Source organism: Triticum urartu, chromosome 6 (assembly GCF_003073215.2).
Source record: "Triticum urartu cultivar G1812 chromosome 6, Tu2.1, whole genome shotgun sequence".
NCBI lineage: Eukaryota > Viridiplantae > Streptophyta > Magnoliopsida > Poales > Poaceae > Triticum > Triticum urartu.
The window spans coordinates 482157120-482174928 of NC_053027.1; the positions used below are offsets into that span (position 1 = coordinate 482157120).

General features: G+C 41.2%; 1 protein-coding gene and 1 pseudogene across 1 annotated transcript; one reads left to right on the forward strand and one right to left on the reverse strand.

The window, feature by feature from the left end:
- Window positions 1-6900: 6900 nt before the first annotated feature.
- LOC125512455 (protein DMP5-like) lies at window positions 6901-7746 on the reverse strand. Its single transcript, XM_048677547.1, has one exon. The coding sequence runs from the start codon at window positions 7730-7732 to the stop codon at window positions 7085-7087; it is 648 nt and encodes a 215-aa protein (XP_048533504.1). The 5' UTR covers window positions 7733-7746; the 3' UTR covers window positions 6901-7084.
- Window positions 7747-10416: 2670 nt separating this feature from the next.
- LOC125516864 lies at window positions 10417-12281 on the forward strand (annotated as a pseudogene).
- Window positions 12282-17809: the final 5528 nt, after the last annotated feature.

Sequence of the window (17809 nt, forward strand, 5' to 3'; positions counted from 1 at the left end):
TCTACCAAATTTTGGTATTATTTGGTTTAGTGGTTTAAGAGTTTTTTTTTGTAAAATACCGAAAGAGGCAGAAGTTTTGTAAACTCTATTTTGCTGAAATTTGACCTCTTGTGGTTGTTGTTGCTGTTGCCGGTTGACAAAGTGAAGAGTGTGTTGTTAATATGTCCATCCAACAACATGTGAGACTGCAATCTTGCAGGTGTGCCATAGTACTAGACTAGATGGCCATCTTCATAATTTGCAAGCGAGAGCTAAAGCCGTCGGATTCTACCATGATGCAATTTTTCTACTGAAGCCAAGAACCGACATGATGTCATCGGATTGATTTGAGCCAATGAACTGTAAGCCTTTCTGTCCGTAAAAAGTTGTTGGAAATAATTGTACCCCTCTTCCATTACTATGTGTGTAAAGAAGGTAGGATAGTATGGGTTCTGGGGCAGTGCTATTGAATTGCAAAACAAAATTATAAAATGCGTTGAAGCACCTCTCCTGCTTTGCTTACAAAATGTGTGTGGTCAGTGGTGGTGACACGTGTTTTGCGTGAGCTCGAGCTATACATTCTTCATGTTCACATCATGTATCTGAGTCCTCAAGTTGTTTACCCTGTAGTAGCCATCCGGCCAACAGCTTGAGAGAGAAGTAGATCCTCTTTTATTTTATTTTTTATTTTTTTGGTGTCAAGTGTTGCATATTTTCGTTGGTACTAGCAAACATAGGAGTTGGACGCACCGGAAACTATCGTACCGGCCTACATGTACCTCACAATTTTTGTTGGTGTCGATTTAGTCATGGAAGGCTAGGTAGATGCGAGTCTAGAGGTTCAGAATAAATATCACGCTTAGCCCTTGTTTAGTCCTTGAATTCTTAATAGTGCTTGCTTATTCCTTGTTTGTTCATATATGGACTTGTTGTGCTTCCAAAATAGATTCGACATAGCCAGCTTTGACATAGAAGTACACGGAGATGTGCTTACTACACTAGAAATAGTCCAAATCAGATTTTAGCTAGTTTTTAAAAACAAATTCCAAATAGATGTTTGTTTCAGATACAGACCCTTAAGCTGGAAGAAAATTTCAGAATCTGAGACTAGTGACTTTGTGCAGAGTGAGGCGTTTTGAACGCCAAGCTACGTGACACCCTTTATCTGGTCCAGCCAATGTAGCATTGTGATCTGTGCCCGCTTCTTAACTAATACTACATGCTGGCTGTATTGAGATCGGTACCATGCGCCTATGTGCCTGAATTGTACATGGGTAGTGTTTTGTGCGAGGATTGTCGGGACATGAGGCGTCACCTGAGCGACTTTGAATTTCCCCCATGTGGCTGCATCACTCGGCCGCGGGGCACCTAATGCGTTTGATAGCCCGACAAAAATAGGCGATGATCGCTTTTTTTATCAAGTTCTTCCAGATGTTAGGAGGGCCACAACCAAAACTATCTTGACATGTATATATTTTGGGGAAAATGTTTGATTTTGACGTATTATTTTCTGGTTCTCATATGGTTGAGCCTAGGATTAAGATTGTGAAGCTAGTAGACAACAATGTTGAAGCGTATACTTTAGCCATGGAAAAATTGAGAGACGTTAAAGTACTGCTTGAACTGGTGTCCACCGTGCGATATGGTACAATTTGGACCAACCCATTTGTAGTATGCGTACAGCTTTCACGTTCTAGTATTGGTTCCCAGCCGGTTTTTGCTGGTTTCAGGAAGCTTCAACAAGGTTCCTGAACCAATTTTTTTCTTTTTCCTGTCTATGTTCCTTTTCTTTTTCTATTTCTTTCCTTTTTTTATTTTTATTTTTCATTTTTCTTCAAGTTTATTTTTCTTTTCAAAAATTTGTTCAGTTTTTTACAATAAACATGATTTTCGAATAATGCTCATGTCTTTAACACAATTGTCGTTTTCCTTTTTTCCAAAAACTGATAACATATTAAAAAAAATCATGTTTTCAAAATTTTGTTCTTGTTTTCAAATTTTGATTGGGAGTTTCAAAACATGTTGTCATGTTAAAGAATGTTCATATATTCAGAAAATGTTGGCGTTTTTAGAAATTATTTTTCTTTTCAAGTTTTATTCGGTTGTTTAAAAAATTGTTCCTCTTTTCAGGAAAAATTCACATGTTCAAAAAATGTCCGCCTTTCCAAAAATGTTCGCATTTCAAAAATTTATTCAGAAGTTTCAGAAAATGTTCACGCTTTCAAAATTTTAAAATGTTCCCGTATTCAAATTTTGTTCATAGATCAAAAAATATCCGTGCTTACAAATTTTGTGTGGTCTTTCAAAAAATGTTCCCTTTTTAAAACTTGTTCATTAATTCGAATTTTCATGCTTTGAAAAAATATTTGATATTTTTCAAAAAATGTTTGTGTTTCACAAACTATTTGTGTTTAAAGAAAATTATTCATAGTTTTGAAAAGTTTCTTATTTAAAAGAAAATCACTTTTTTCAAAAGAAAATATCGTTTTGAAGTTTCAGAAATGTTTCAGATGCATGTTGCTGATAGTTCTCTCCATGCTGCCCACTAACCAACAACACTAATTAGCTCAAGTGGCTAGCCACGTTCGCTCAAAAGCTGGACTTCCAAACCTTCACAGACTTTGTTCATCGGCAATCCACAATGACTCTTAGATGCTTAGAACGCGATGCCTAACCGACTGTAAGATGACAGTCTTCAAATGTAACAAGTCTTAGGATCACGCGGAACAGGAGGACTTCAGTGATTCCAAACACTCTTTGGTATTTGGATGCTTTCAGTTTTGTCCTCGTAAGGATTCTTTCTCAAAGGCTTTGGAGGTGGGTTACTATCAAACGACAAAACCCGTGCACTAACTTTGAGCAGCCACCAATTTATGATGGAAGGGGGTGGCTATTTATAGGCAGGGGACAACCCAACATGATATGTTCGAAATGACCCTGGGTCAATGGACAACCGATCGACACGTGTCCAACGGTCGGATTTCAAACACACGCGGCAGTTTGACTTGGGCTACAAGCAAAGCTGACTTATCCGACTCAGGATAAGATTTTCTCACATTATCTTCACTCGAAGACATAGGATTTAGGTTGAGCATCACATTATTTTTATGACTTTGTTCACCTGGACCCCACTTAACAATTTGGTGGTTTCTATGAATCAGGAAGGAAGAAAATGAAACTACGAAAGAAATTATGTCTTCGCACTTCATTGTCTTCAAGCGAATGTCTTCACACGTCATTATGTTCGACGCGAATGTCTTCGCGAACCACCAATGTCTTCAATGTCTTCATACATTTTTAGGGGTCATCTTCGATGGGTAAACTGAATTAATAGGGACTTCTTCCTGTGTTCTCCTGTGAATCTCACAAACACATTAGTCCCTCAACCAAGTTTGCCGTCAATACTCCAAAACCAAGTAGGGGTGGCACTAGATGCACTTACAATAACTGGTCATAGTGGGAGCAACATATGTAGTAACATGCATACCACATAGGCAAAAGAGGTGATGTGGCAAGTAAAAAGGAGAGAGACAAATAGAGTAACATAATATGTTACCATAACATAGCGCTTTTTAATGCAAAATGACCCTACAAAGTAATAAGTGAAGATATCTATGTTATCATACCTATGCCACTAACCACTATGGAGGTAGTGGCATAGACTACTAACATATGCATATTACTAGTCTAAATTACTCCCATTATGGCTAGCCTAAGCCTGCTTACATGGCATGTTTCCTTATGTGGAAGAGAGATAAAGGGAAAGAGTAGTTGACTCTCAGAGCAAGTACAATAACGGGCTTATAGCCCGCATACATGGTAAATTGACCTATATGAAGGAGAGAGACATGAAAGATTGATGGGAATGGGATTTAATGCAAGGGCCTAATTATATGTGTGCTCTTAGGTAAAATTGATAAATAAGTTGAAAGAGAAAGAGAGAAGGTATAAAAAATAGTAGTCTAATAGCCAACCTTATTGTATGAATGACTATATAGATGATGACTTTAGATGACATGGGAGCTGCATATAGCCAGCAGTTAGCTATACTAGTAACCATGCTCACATGCAAAAGCCACGCATGCTCTTAGTTAAAAACATTAAATGAGAGAAGAGACATACAGAAAGTAAGAAAAAAGACTAACCTAATAGTTGACTCTATTATATGAGCAATTAATAAGCCGTGGCGGTTTTATATAGCCATGTGTTGCCTGGTTCTTACTTTTAATAGCGGTTCCTATGCATTCATAACATGCCTTGTTAGTTGGCTGAAATGATTTCTCTCTTGTCATCTTAGATATTTTTCATTCTCCAAAATGATCAACTAGCATGAGGTGAGAGTGTGACAAGCACTCAAGTTGTGAGGGGTCTCCATTCCATCCTGCATTGATGTAAACACTTGGGATTGACATAATTGTGATCGTTCATTGTGTTTGTCATTCGCGGCTAAGTTCCACGAGCGAAAGGGGATGCATGGCAATAGTTTTTAAGGGAAACAACAGGACTCCACTGCGTATATTTATTAATTTCAAATAAATCATACAAAGCAAGGTTCCAAAAAAAAACTATACATGCCTAGGTTGAAAACAAAGAACAAAAAATACAACAGATACAGTACAAATGATCATCTAAAATCTTTCACCCAATCAGCCAAAACTGTATTCATTCCTCTGGCCCCGTAAGTGATCCACTATAGTTCCTCTATAACTTTGCGCTTGCAAATATATAGACTTGGGAGATGCCCTTAACGATAAAGTTATTCCTCATAGTCCAGATGGCCCATGAAACCAAGATGATGATTTACAAAGAAAAGGGTACATTGAGCAACTTCTTAAGCTGGGCAACTTCATCGTATATGCCTGAATGAGTGGGGGTCCATGAAGGGAAAACATAGTGCTAGCACATCTGTGCAAAAGGGCAATGAATGAATAGGTGAACCATTGTCTTCAAAGTCTTTCTATGACATATCACACAGGTATGACACGAGGCAATTGTTACTAGTGCTCGAGTGGGATTGGACAATCGAGGACTATCATGTCCATGTCCTCCTTTCCCGTAGAAATAAAACTCCATGCCCCCCTTGCCTGGTTCAACGCAATCGAGGAGATCATGGTGGGATAGGAATACCACTGCAAGGGCAATCCCACCTGCATTGTCTAACAACAACATCATGAAATCCCAAGTGATCGAGGCAGGTCTGGCTCACACCACTAAGATCCCGGTTGGGCCAGCCCGAGAAGGGCGCCTTCTAGAGATTATCAATGTTTCGTACCTAGCCATGTGTGCGACGGGCCAGAGCATCACTGTTTTACACACAATGATTTACATTTGGTCTCGATAGTCTTTCTATTTCTGTTTTGTTTTCCTTTGGATGGATGCATTTTTTTTCTATTTTTTTCTATTTTCTTCTGTTTCTATTTTTCCATTAGTTTCTTCTAGTTATTCTTTCTTTCAGATTTTATTTATTAATAAATTTCATTTTTTATTTGCAGACTTTTATGTGTATACATGAACATTATTTAAATACACGATGAACATTTCATGTGTATGAATGTTTCTTTAAATCCATGAAAATTAATTAGTTAGAAAAATATGAGATGAGCATTTTATTGCATACATGAGCTATTTAAATTGTGTATATATTTTTTATATAAATTTAAGTGTGAAATCACCATTTAATTATACACTTCTATATACGACCATTTATATTGACTTTAACATATTTTTACAATATATCCCATTTTCATATTTATTTTTTTAACAATTTTTGAAAAAGATTTTCCAAAATATATTCTCACAAGAAATGCAAGCTTTCTAGGCCGCGCCTATGAGCCAGCCCACATAATGGAGGATGAGTTGCCTAAACCCCACAAATGTTTGCGGATTAGAAATTGTTCGTCGATTGAAAAATGTTCCTGATTTAAAAAATTGTTCATGAACTGAAAAACTGTTTGTGGATTCAAAAACATTAAGGCATTTAAATAATGTTTGTGGATTTAAAAAAGGTTCATGGATTCAAAAACAATGGTTCATTCAAAAATTGTTCATGATTTTGAAAAAATGTTCTCAAATTTGGAAATTTTCTCATGACTTCAAAAACTTCACAGAACTGAAAAATATTAGTGAATTCAAAAGATCTTCATGAAATAAAATTGTTCTCAAATTTGAAAAAATAGGTGAACAATTTTTAAAATTCTGTACATTTTTTGGAATTGCTACTTTTTTTTTGAAAATTCCGAACATTTTTAGAAAAAACATGAACAATTTTTGAAAACCTTAACAAACTTTGAAAAAAGCGGACAAATTTTATAGTTGCAAACAGTTTTTGAAGATTTTGATCATTTTCTGAAATTTGTGAATTAAAAAAATAGATTAGAAAATGAAAAACTGAAAAGGACCACAAAATTTTGAAAAGAAAAGCAAAAGAAAAAAAACTCAAATATCCTGAAAAGATATTTCTGAAAAAAGCGATTCTGTAACCTTCTATTAAGTGCCTGAAACTAGTCAGAAACCTTCCAGAAGCTTCCTCAAATCAGTCTCAGCGGCCGTTAGCTTGCTTCGCTTCGATTCCTAATGGGTTGGCCCATCTACGTACGCTAGTGGACGATCGAACCCCTAACGCTGGCAACAAGGGATACGCTTGAACGAGGGAGGGGTTTATTTGGCCCCATTGTATTTTGTGTCAAATTTCGACCATCTATAAAACAATATGAATTAGATGATACAGAAAATGTGCTTTTGGATTTGTATTGAAAGAGCTTTCCTATATTATAACTTTTGTTACATAGTTCACAGTTTATTAGTTAAATTTATGGTCAAATTTAGCCCAAATAAAGAGGGACTAATAAACCTGAATTGAGGTAGTACAAAGTAATGTCAAAGTTACATCTTCATAAAATGTACTCATGTTTAAAAGTCGCGCACTTTGAAATGAAGAAGGCTAAATAATAGTAGAAAAAAAATATACATGAGATAAAAAAATAAACAATACCAATTTTGAAACCTAAAGGTGATGCTCTCGTATTAGTTTGGTCAAGTTTAAAATGGATTGGCTTAAGACAAGACCAGGGGAATGAACGAGCTCCACCACGTTTGGTGAGTGTGGTCACTGCGAGTGGGGCATCATATCCGTGTAGCCGATACTCTTCCTGGTAGTGGGGAAGATCATGAACACCATGCTAGCGAGGAAGCCAGCGGCAAGCGGCAAGTTGACCAGCAGCTCCCTCGTGTCCGTCCGGGCGTCCGGGAAGAGGCAGCCCTGTATGCCGGCGTCGGCGAACGCGACGGCGAGGAACACGAGCGCGGAGACGACGGCGTGCACCAAGTCCATGGGCGTGACCCGGAACCTGGAGAGGTCCTTGAACACCGCGTCCCGCTCGCCGCGCGTGCCGGTGAAGTTGAAAGGGTAGAAGCCCCCGAGCGTGGCCGCGCCGTAGTAGAGCCTGCCGTCGCGGCCGACGAGGCTGTCCGTGAAGGAGAGGAGCACGCAGGAGGCGGCGCAGCCGCCGATGAGCGCCAGGACCAGGCACCGGTTGGCCGCGTGGCAGACGCCGTGGTTGTTGCTGAAGGAAGGCGCCAGCGCCTGGAAGGCCAGCACCGTACCCGTCGGCAGGAGCTTCAGGAGGTCCGACGCGCTCGACAGCGTCTTGTCCGCCGGCGGAAGGACGCCCGTCGGTGGCGGGGCCTGGCGAGGAGAGGATTGTTGGGCCGGCGCAGGCATCTGGATGTGCACAGCATTGGAAACGGGATCCATGGGAACGACCTTACTACTCCAATTGAGATGCTTGTTGAATGGCAACGGTGCATCAGCTGTCTACCTCTTTATATAGCGCGCGAACCAGGGGTTGCAACTTAGTACAACAAGCAACAAGAAATGGCTGATGGGAGCTTTACCAGATCGAGTAGGGATGCCGACCAGCCGGCTGGCATGCCAAAAAATTATATTCGTGGCCACTGGCACGTGCATGCATGGTGGCTCTTGTAGTTTGGTCACGGCAACAAGAAACTGCGTATATAGTCGAACGTGGAATGCATGCGCCAGACAACGGCCAAACTATATGCTCCGGCTCAGCCAAACTCAATTAACAAACTCTTTTTTTTTCTGGAGAAAACACTACGATGCGCTTGCAACACGTACAAACACTCACCCTCATGAACGTGCACACATACATCATATTCCTGTGAGCAGCTGCCAGAGACTTGGCCAATAAATGTTGAGGTTGACGAATTGTCATAAACACCTCATAGTCGGCGGACACGTCATAAAGATAGCACTAGATAGATTGAAATAAACCCATAAGATATGCTTGTCCCGCCAGCTATTCAAAGTGGATACTTCCTCCATTTCAAAACATAAGACAATACTTTGATTATACTTTTTGCGGGATCTATTTTTAATGTCTTAGTTGATAGTCTCCGTTCCAGATTTATTTTCGTCCCATCTACATAGTTTTTTTGGTACCTCCTCCCACCTTCGCTGGTTTTTTGTAAAAAATTTCATCCCCTCCCCCCACTTCATCGGTTTATTTTCGCGTCACCCTCTCACACAACGAAAAAAAACTGAACAGATCAGAACTTTCCATACTGACGCAAATTATTTAGTAATGCCTTTATGTAAAAAAATCAATCACAATTAATCTCTAAAGATCAAATCTAAATTAATCTTCATAATGTTTGTTTCCTTCCGAATCACGTCCATAACTTTTCTTCCTTGTTTGGGTAGAAACTGTTTGGTAGCAGAGATTAGGAAGCTTCCTATGAGCGTAGTAATAGGAAGTATTCTTTTTCTTGATGATTCGTTTCCATGCATGATGATAGTAAATTAGGCCAACATTCACCACTATTTATCAACGTCATCAATTGTATCCATTCCTACCTTAAAGGAATCCGCTCGCTACGTCTTTTTTAAGGGGATCCGCTCGCTACGTCGTCGTCGCACGTTATTTTCACAAGCAACTCCCCTAAAAAAACACAACGCCCTACCTCGACTTCCCTACCTGGACGCCGCCGCCGCCGCCGACCGATCTCGTCGCCTCCTGACGACCCCCTCCTCCCTCCCGCAGCTCGAACGACCCACTTTTTGGCCACGAGCACCGCCTGCCTCTTCGCCCATGCGTCACCCCTCCTCTTCACCATAGTCACGAGCACCATCCGAGGCGGAGCCACGGCGCCTCCACAGATGCGGCGGAGACACCATATCCAGTGGAGACGGCGGTGTAAATCTTCTCCCACTCTGCTCCTTTCCCTGATTACCGGCCTGCTCCACCTCCCCTCTGCTTCGTGTGGATCTGCTCATGTGCAGCAGTAAACTTTATTTAGGTAGAACTATTCTTCTAGGCCTTTTTTTGTTACTTACAAATTAACTTTTTGAGCCAATGCTTACGGCATGAAGTATTACCTAGAGTTCCTTAATCAATCTGCTTGTCTATCGTTTCATTTGGTTCAATTACTATCAGCAAGAACGCATTGTGAAACCGTTAGCTTATGAATGTGTGCTCTTCCTGCAATAATAACATTTGCAATGTAAGGGCCGAGGCACACCCATGCATCAGGATGATGTGCACCACGTGGGAAGTAATACTAATATGGCCTAAGTGGATAATGAAATATCCAAAGATACACTTGACTGGATCAATTTTTTTCTCTGGAATTTTTCGTCATGATGCGCAGATGTAGATGCTATATTTTAAAATTTTCAAATCACCTATGCATGTCAGTGTGATACTTATCCTTTTCATTAGACAGTGTGTTCCCATCAATCCATCCATGCACCGAACCGATTTTTTTTACTCTGTTCAGGTTGCAATTACGAACGAGTAACATATGTATGCACTGAACTACTTGCATAAGACAGTGAAATACTTCTTATTCGCGTGATTGAAATTTTGGAATAGAGAAAGAACATACAACAGAGATCACGTAATTAATTGATTACATAAACCGAGATCACGTAAAACAAGTTTGATAGGTTCGTTGCATCGCACGAGCATTTTTGCTATATGTACTAACATGTTCTATTTATTTCCTTCGATCGGTCAACACTCCTATGTCCTATGTAGGTAAGAAGGAAAGAAAACCTAACGGTACAGCCGGCAAAACAGTCAACGACGAGCTTCATCGCCGCGTACGCGTCGTAGTACCTGGCCATCACCGGCTGGGGCATCGAGGACTTAACGCTGGTGAAGAAGGCGTGGGTATTGGTAGAGCTCCAAGAAGCTGCCCTTCGTCCTGCTTGCCGTCTTCACCATCGGTCCCTGGGTGACCACGCTGGAACTCGGCGACCTACCAAGGCGACACGGTCCGAGTTGGTTCGGTCCCTCATCAAGCCACCATTTGGACCGGCCAACCACCACCGGCGTCAACGTGCTGGGGCAGCAACGAGGTGGGCTACGTGTGCGGGTGCTGTGGCGAGGTGGTGGACATGCGGGAGCGCCAGCGATGAGGTCGGTGATGTGCCGCGGCAAGTGCGTGGCTGTTAGCCATGAACCTTCCGTAGCAGTTTTTTCATGAGCCCATGTTTTTTTGTGTTCGGGCCTTGCCATAATTAGCGGATTAACCATAAACAAAACATGACGTTCAGTTTGTTGTCAAATGGTGCTGTGATTTTCGGATCAAGCCATGTTTCTCACGTACTTCCTATTTCCTGTTCGACGGAATAGAAGTGCAGAAAGTGAACACACCAATACGACTGAAAGCAGTCATATTCAGTTATAGAGGTATACATTTATACAAGATATACACAGGCAGGTGCAGCCAGTAACCCAACTAACTCCTGAGCTAACCTTGCTAATCCTTTACTCGCGATAAAGATGTAGATGATAAGGAAAGGTTGTTACGGAGAGAGAAATGGGAGAGAGAGAATCACGTGGTGGCAGGTGGACCTAAACATATGCTTCAACAAAGAAAATGGCAGCATAGAATCATGGTGCGTGATTATAGGCGGAGGCTATTAAATCTCACGCGGAAATCACGGCTGAGCGATTCTCGCACGATCCGAAGTTCACACTCAATCGACCGTTTTCCCCAGTTAATGGCCTGCATGTGTGCTGTGCTAAAACGGTCGCTGCCATGGCAGCGAAACTCGCAGCTAGAACGCTGCCAGCGCCAAGTTGAGAACTCGAGATCGTCAGTGGTGCATGCACGACACCGGCGGTGAGAGGCTATGGTGCATGGGGAGGAGAGAAAATAAGGAGAGGGGAAGCTTGGGGACATGGTAGTTTACCCAGGGGCTGACGGTCGGCATGCTGAGAACGAATGGCGGCGGCAATGACATTTTTTCTCAGTCCTCTTGGTCGGACCGTTTGAAGACCAGACCAGATCGGACCAACAATTTTCCAGGCCGATTTTAGCAGACCAGATCGTCCATTTTCTCTAACAAGACGGACCGAGCGTGTCAAACACCGATTGAGCCACGAGCGGTACATCCAGCCCTGCCCACCGTTGAAGCGAAGCTCCTACTCCACGTGAAGTTGATCGCGCTGTTGCACTCGTACGGTAGGAGCCACGGGCACAACATGGTGAAGGGCTAAAGGGCTGATCGAGGGTGAGACCCGGATGCTGGTGGCGCAGCTGACCATGGACGAGATCTTCACCCGCACCAAAAAGTTCAAGCAGGAGGTGTTCAACAGCGTGCAGAAGGAGCTGGACCAATTCGGCCTCTTCATCTACAATCCCACCGTGAAGCAGCTGGTGGACGTGCCGGGGCATGAGTACTTCTCCTACCTCGGCGAGAAGACACAACAGGAGGCAGCGAGCAGGGCCAAGGTGGATGTTTGTGGAGCGGGATGGCCTCACGTGCCAGAACGCCACCAAGGTGGACGCCGAGAACAAGGTGCTCTCTGTGCGGCAGCAGGGTGAGGCGCTCAAGGAGAAGGCCAAGGTCAAGGAGGAGGTGCGGGTGTTTGAGAACACTAGGAAGGCCGACAACGCCGCCTGAATGACCGACCTCGCCATGAAGTGGAAGGCTCGGACTGGCAGGCCAAGGTCGCCGAGGTTGAGGCCTCCAAGGCTATCGCCATCCGCGATGCCGAGCTGCAGATGGAGGTTAAGACGAAGAACGTGCTCTGCCAAACTGACAAGCTCAATGTCGAGCAGCTCAGCAAGTCCACAGTACACTACGACACACAGGTTGGTTATGCAATAAGCATGTATAAAAATATAGTACTAGGGAGAAGAGAAATTCATACTTATTGACCTCAGCATTTTATATTTTGTAGGTTCAAGAATCGAACACGCTCTTCTACAACTGGCAGAAGGCGGCAGATACGACATTGTATAAGGAGATGAAGGCGGCGGTGAGGTGAAGCGGCCGAGCAGAAACACATGCATGTCTCGATATGGGAGGAAAGGGAGGGAGATAAGGTGAGGGTTAGCGGTGCAACATGCCACACGAGGAAAGGGGTGAAGAGATGACCTTGAGGAGGGAAGTGAGCTCGGTCCATGGCATGGGTCAGAGTAGAGGAAGGTTGATCCATGGTTTGGCCAAAGGGGTTATGAGCGAGGGAGAAGTAGAAGGCCCCCTCTCATATCTTGGTGCGTGAGCAAGTCTGTCGTGGTGGAAGAAGCCTGTCATTTCATGACGGCATTGGTGACCTTGGCGTGATGTTGTTCGCCGGTTTGTGGGCGGATTAGGCAACCGTCTGGTCTCTCGATCCCCCCTTCACTAATTTTGGTGAGAAGAGGGGAGGGATGAAAGGGTGGAGGGGTGGGAGATGAGGTCGCCAATTCTGTTGGTTGTGGGGGCGAGGGTGGAGAGAGGAGAGTGAGCGACGCCGGTGAAGTCTATGGATCTAGAAAGGGAGGGGAACAAGAGAGTGAGTGGTGCAGAGAGGGAGTGGATAGAGTGCGGTCGTGCGGGAGAGGACAACAAGTCGTATAGGATGGGTATAATGGGAATATCATAAAAATAAAGCTTTATTTATACCTGTACACTATATATATTCAGAATAACATAAACTATTTTCTCAATAAATTACTTAAAAATATCCAAGAAATTACGGATGACCGACTATCATTATATAAAGGGGGAATCCGTTCTTTGCTCGTGAAGAAATGTAACATAGTTTTTTATGGGCAATATACCACATACCCTAAATAGTAGATATTCGTGAGAATAACCATCAACATGTGATTTAGAGGTGAGCCTAAAATTATTAAAATTGGGATGCCACTCAATCTACTAGAAACTGCTCATTTATTGGATTTGTCCAATCAATATATATTTTCCATACCACCATCATAAAAAAATTATTCTAATCTTTGTTTATATTAGAATACCTTTGTAGGTCATAAAAACTGATGGATTTGATTGTGCTTCGGAGATGTCGACTGACAAAGACCCTGATGTAACGATGATGGAGGGGGCTAAGAGTTCAACGAGTTTTAAACAACCAAAAGAGGTGCATGCAAATAGTTGTTCTTCTTTGTATGTATGTTGCACATGATATAATACTCAAAAGGTATATTTCTATATATATATAATTTTGTAGAATATGAGAGAGATGGAGATGGATTATGTCGGGGTTCAAAAAGAAACCCATTCAGAGGGTTTTTGGGGCGACATCATTGGATGGGGACAGAAATTCACCATGTTTTGTACAACAAAAAGATGTGGAAGTGATGATATCCCACAACAACGACGCACTCAAAATAAAGCAAACCGGCTGGAATTACGATAAATGTTTATGGCAACATTTATTTCCAACTGGTATTTCGATGAGTAAGTTCAATGATGTTCACATAACTCAAGAAAAATATTTCAAAAGCCCGTAGCAACGCACGGGCATTCTACTAGTAACTTTTATTACTCACGTTGCATAGCTACACCCAAAATTACAAAGTTCGGCAATACTTCCTCCGGTCCTTTTTAGTCTGCATATAAGTTTTGTCAAAGTCAAAGTATCTCTACTTTGACCAAACTTATAGAAAGAAGTATCAATATTCACAATGCAAAATCAATATTGTTAGATTCATTGTGAAATGTAGTTTTATAGTATATATATATTTTTTGTCTTGTAGATGTTCACATTTTTTAATATAAGTTTGGTCAAACTTTGTGAAGTTTGACTTGACAAAAATCTAATACGCAGAGTAAAAAGAACCGGAGGGAGTACCATCTGGACTAGACCAAGCCACACAACAATTCTTCCACTACTTTTACCATAAGTAGGTAACTAAAGGACTAATAATAAGATTGTGGTTTGATACGTCTCCAACGTATCTATAATTTTTTATTGTTCCATGCTATTATATTATCAACCTTGGAAGTTTTATATGCATTTATATGCTATTTTATATGATTTTTGGGACTAACCTATTAACCTAGAGCCCAGTGCCAGTTTCTATTTTTTCCTTGTTTTAGAGTATCGCAGAAAAGGAAAATCAAACGGAGTCCAATTGACCTAAAACTTCACGGAACTTATTTTTGGAAGGAAAGCAACCCTGGAGACTTGGAGTCCACGTCAAGTAAGCTTCAAGGAAGCCACGAGGTAGGGGGCGCGCCCACCCCCCCTGGGCGCGCCCTCCACCCTCGTGGGCCCCTCGTGGCTCCCCTGACGTACTTCTTCCTCCTATATATCTCCATATACCCTAAAACGATCGGGGAACACAATAGATCGGGAGTTCCGCCGCCAGAAGCCTCCGTAGCCACCAAAAACCAATCTAGACCCGTTCCGGCACCCTGCCGGAGGGGGCAATCCCTCTCCGGTGGTCATCTTCATCATCCCGGTGCTCTCCATGACGAGGAGGGAGTAGTTCTCCCTCGGGGCTGAGGGTATGTACCAGTAGCTATGTGTTTGATCTCTCTCTCTCTCTCTCTCGTGTTCTTGAGGTGGCACGATCTTGATGTATTGCGAGCTTTGCTATTGTAGTTGGATCTTATGATGTTTCTCCCCCTCTACTCTCTTGTAATGGATTGAGTTTCCCCTTTGAAGTTATCTTATCGGATTGAGTCTTTAAAGATTTGAGAACACTTGATGTATGTCTTGCCGTGCGTATCTGTGGTGACAATGGGATATCACATGATTCACTTGATGTATGTTTTGGTGATCAACTTGTGGGTTCCGCCCATGAACCTATGCATAGGGGTTGGCACACGTTTTCGCCGTGATTCTCCGGTAGAAACTTTGGGGCACTCTTTGAGGTTCTATGTGTTGGTTGAATAGATGAATCTGAGATTGTGTGATGCATATCGTATAATCATACCCACGGATACTTGAGGTGACATTGGAGTATCTAGGTGACATTAGGGTTTTGGTTGATTTGTGTCTTAAGGTGCTATTCTAGTACGAACTCTAGGGCTGTTTGTGACACTTATAGGAATAGCCCAACGGATTGATTGGAAAGAATAACTTTGAGGTGGTTTCGTACCCTACCATAATCTCTTCGTTTGTTCACCGCTATTAGTGACTTTGGAGTGACTCTTTGTTGCTTGTTGAGGGATAGTTATGTGATCCAATTATGTTATTATTGTTGAGAGAACTTGCACTAGTGAAACTATGAACCCTAGGCCTTGTTTCAACGCATTGCAATACCGTTTACACTCACTTTTATCATTAGTTACCTTTCTATTTTTATATTTTCAGATTGCAAAAACCATTATCTACTATCCATATACCACTTGTATCACCATCTCTTCGCCGAACTAGTGCACCTATACAATTTACCATTGTATTGGGTGTGTTGGGGACACAAGAGACTCTTTGTTATTTGGTTGCAGGGTTGCTTGAGAGAGACCATCTTCATCCTACGCCTCCTACGAATTGATAAACCTTAGGTCATCCACTTGAGGGAAATTTGCTACTGTCCTACAAACCTCTGCACTTGGAGGCCCAACAACGCCTACAAGAAGAAGGTTGTGTCGTAGACATCAAGCTCTTTTCTGTAGCCGTTGCCGGGGAGGTGAGTGCTTGAAGGTATATCTTTAGATCTTGCAATCGAGTCTTTTTGTTTCTTGTTTTATCACTAGTTTAGTTTATAAAAGAAAACTACAAAAAAGTATGGACTTGAGTTTGCCTCATACGCTTCATCTTTTTAATATCTTTCGTGAGTATGATGGAAAGGAAAATTGTGCCAAAGTGTTAGAAGAAGAATGCATTAAAATGTTTGGCACTAAATCTTTGAATGATGAGCATGATTGCAATGTTGTTAGTAAGAATTCCTTGAATATCCATGATGCTAATGATATGCAAAGCCACAAGCTTGGGGAAGCTATGTTTGATGAAGATGATATTTTTTGTCCCCCAAGTTTTGATGAGAAAATTTATTCTGATGAAAGCATGACTCCTATTTATGATGATTATATTGATGAAAGTGGATTTGGAGAGGTCATGACTTTATTTTGTGATGAATCCACTATTTCGGAAGAGGTTCCAATTGATTATGAGAACAAAGTTGCTATTTATGATGATTATTGTGATGACTTGTATACTATAAAGAATAATGATATCCATGAAACTTGTCATCATGATTTTAGTTTTCAATTGGATTATGCCTCACATGATAGTTATTTTGTTGAGTTTGCTCCCACTACTATTCATGAGAAGAAATTTGATTATGTGGAGAGTAATAAAAATTCTATGTTTGTGCATCATGAAAATAGTGCTTCATGTGATAGTTATATTGTTGAATTCATTCATGATGCTACTGAAAATTATTATGAGGGAGGAATATATGCTTGTAAGAATTACAATAATATCAAGTTTCCTCTCTATGTGCTTAAAGTTTTGAAGTTATGCTTGTTTTGCCTTCCTATGCTAATTGATTATTGTTCCCATAAGTTGTTTTCTCACAAAACCCCTATGCATAAGAAGTGGGTTAGACTTAAATGTGCTAGCCATATTCTTCATTATGCTCTCTTTATGTTTCAATTCTTATCTTTTATGTGAGCATCGTTGAAATCATCATGCCTAGCTAGGGGCGTTAACCGATAGCGCTTGTTGGGAGGCAACCCAACTTTATTTTTGTTCATGTTTAGTAATAAATAATTCATATATACTCTTTTTAGATGTTATTTTATGTTTTTAATTAGTGTTTGTGCCAAGTAGAACCTTTGGGAAGACTTGGAGAAAGTCTTGTTGATCTTGTTGTAAAAAACAGAAACATTAGCGCTCACGAGAATTGCTGCCATTTTTTATTGGAGAGTACTATTTAGTTAATTATTTTTGCATATGATTAATAGATAAATTCCTCAAGTCAAGAAGTTTATTTTAGAATTTTTTGGGTTCCATAAGTATACGTTTGATCCAGATTACTACAGACTGTTCTGTTTTTGACAGATTCTGTTTTCGATGTGTTGTTTGCTTATTTTGATGAATCTATGAGTAGTATCGGAAGGTATGAACCATAGATAAGTTGTAATACAGTAGATATTACACCAATATGAATTTAGAATGAGTTCACAACAGTACCTAAGTGGTGATTTATTTTCTTATACTAACGGAGCTTACGAGTTTTCTGTTAAGTTTTGTGTTGTGAAGTTTTCAAGTTTTGGGTAAAGATTCGATGGACTATGGAATAAGGAGTGGCAAGAGACTAAGCTTGGGGATTCCCAAGGCACCCCAAGGTAATATTCAAGGACAACCAAAAGCCTAAGCCTGGGGATGCCCCGGAAGGCATCCCCTTTTTCGTATTCGTTCATCGGTAACTTTACTTGGAGCTATATTTTTATTCGCCACATGATATGTGTTTTGCTTGGAGATTCATTTTATTTTCTTTTGTTTTGGTTGTTGTTTGAATAAAATACCAAGATCTGAAATTATTAAACGTTAGAGAGTCTTCACATAGTTGCATAATTATTCGACTACTCATTGATCTTCACTTATATCTTTCGGAG

Excerpts from the sequence above, each read along its gene's own strand:
- LOC125512455 (XM_048677547.1), bottom strand. The coding sequence starts at position 7,732 with ATGGATCCCGTTTCCAATGCTGTGCACATCCAGATGCCTGCGCCGGCC.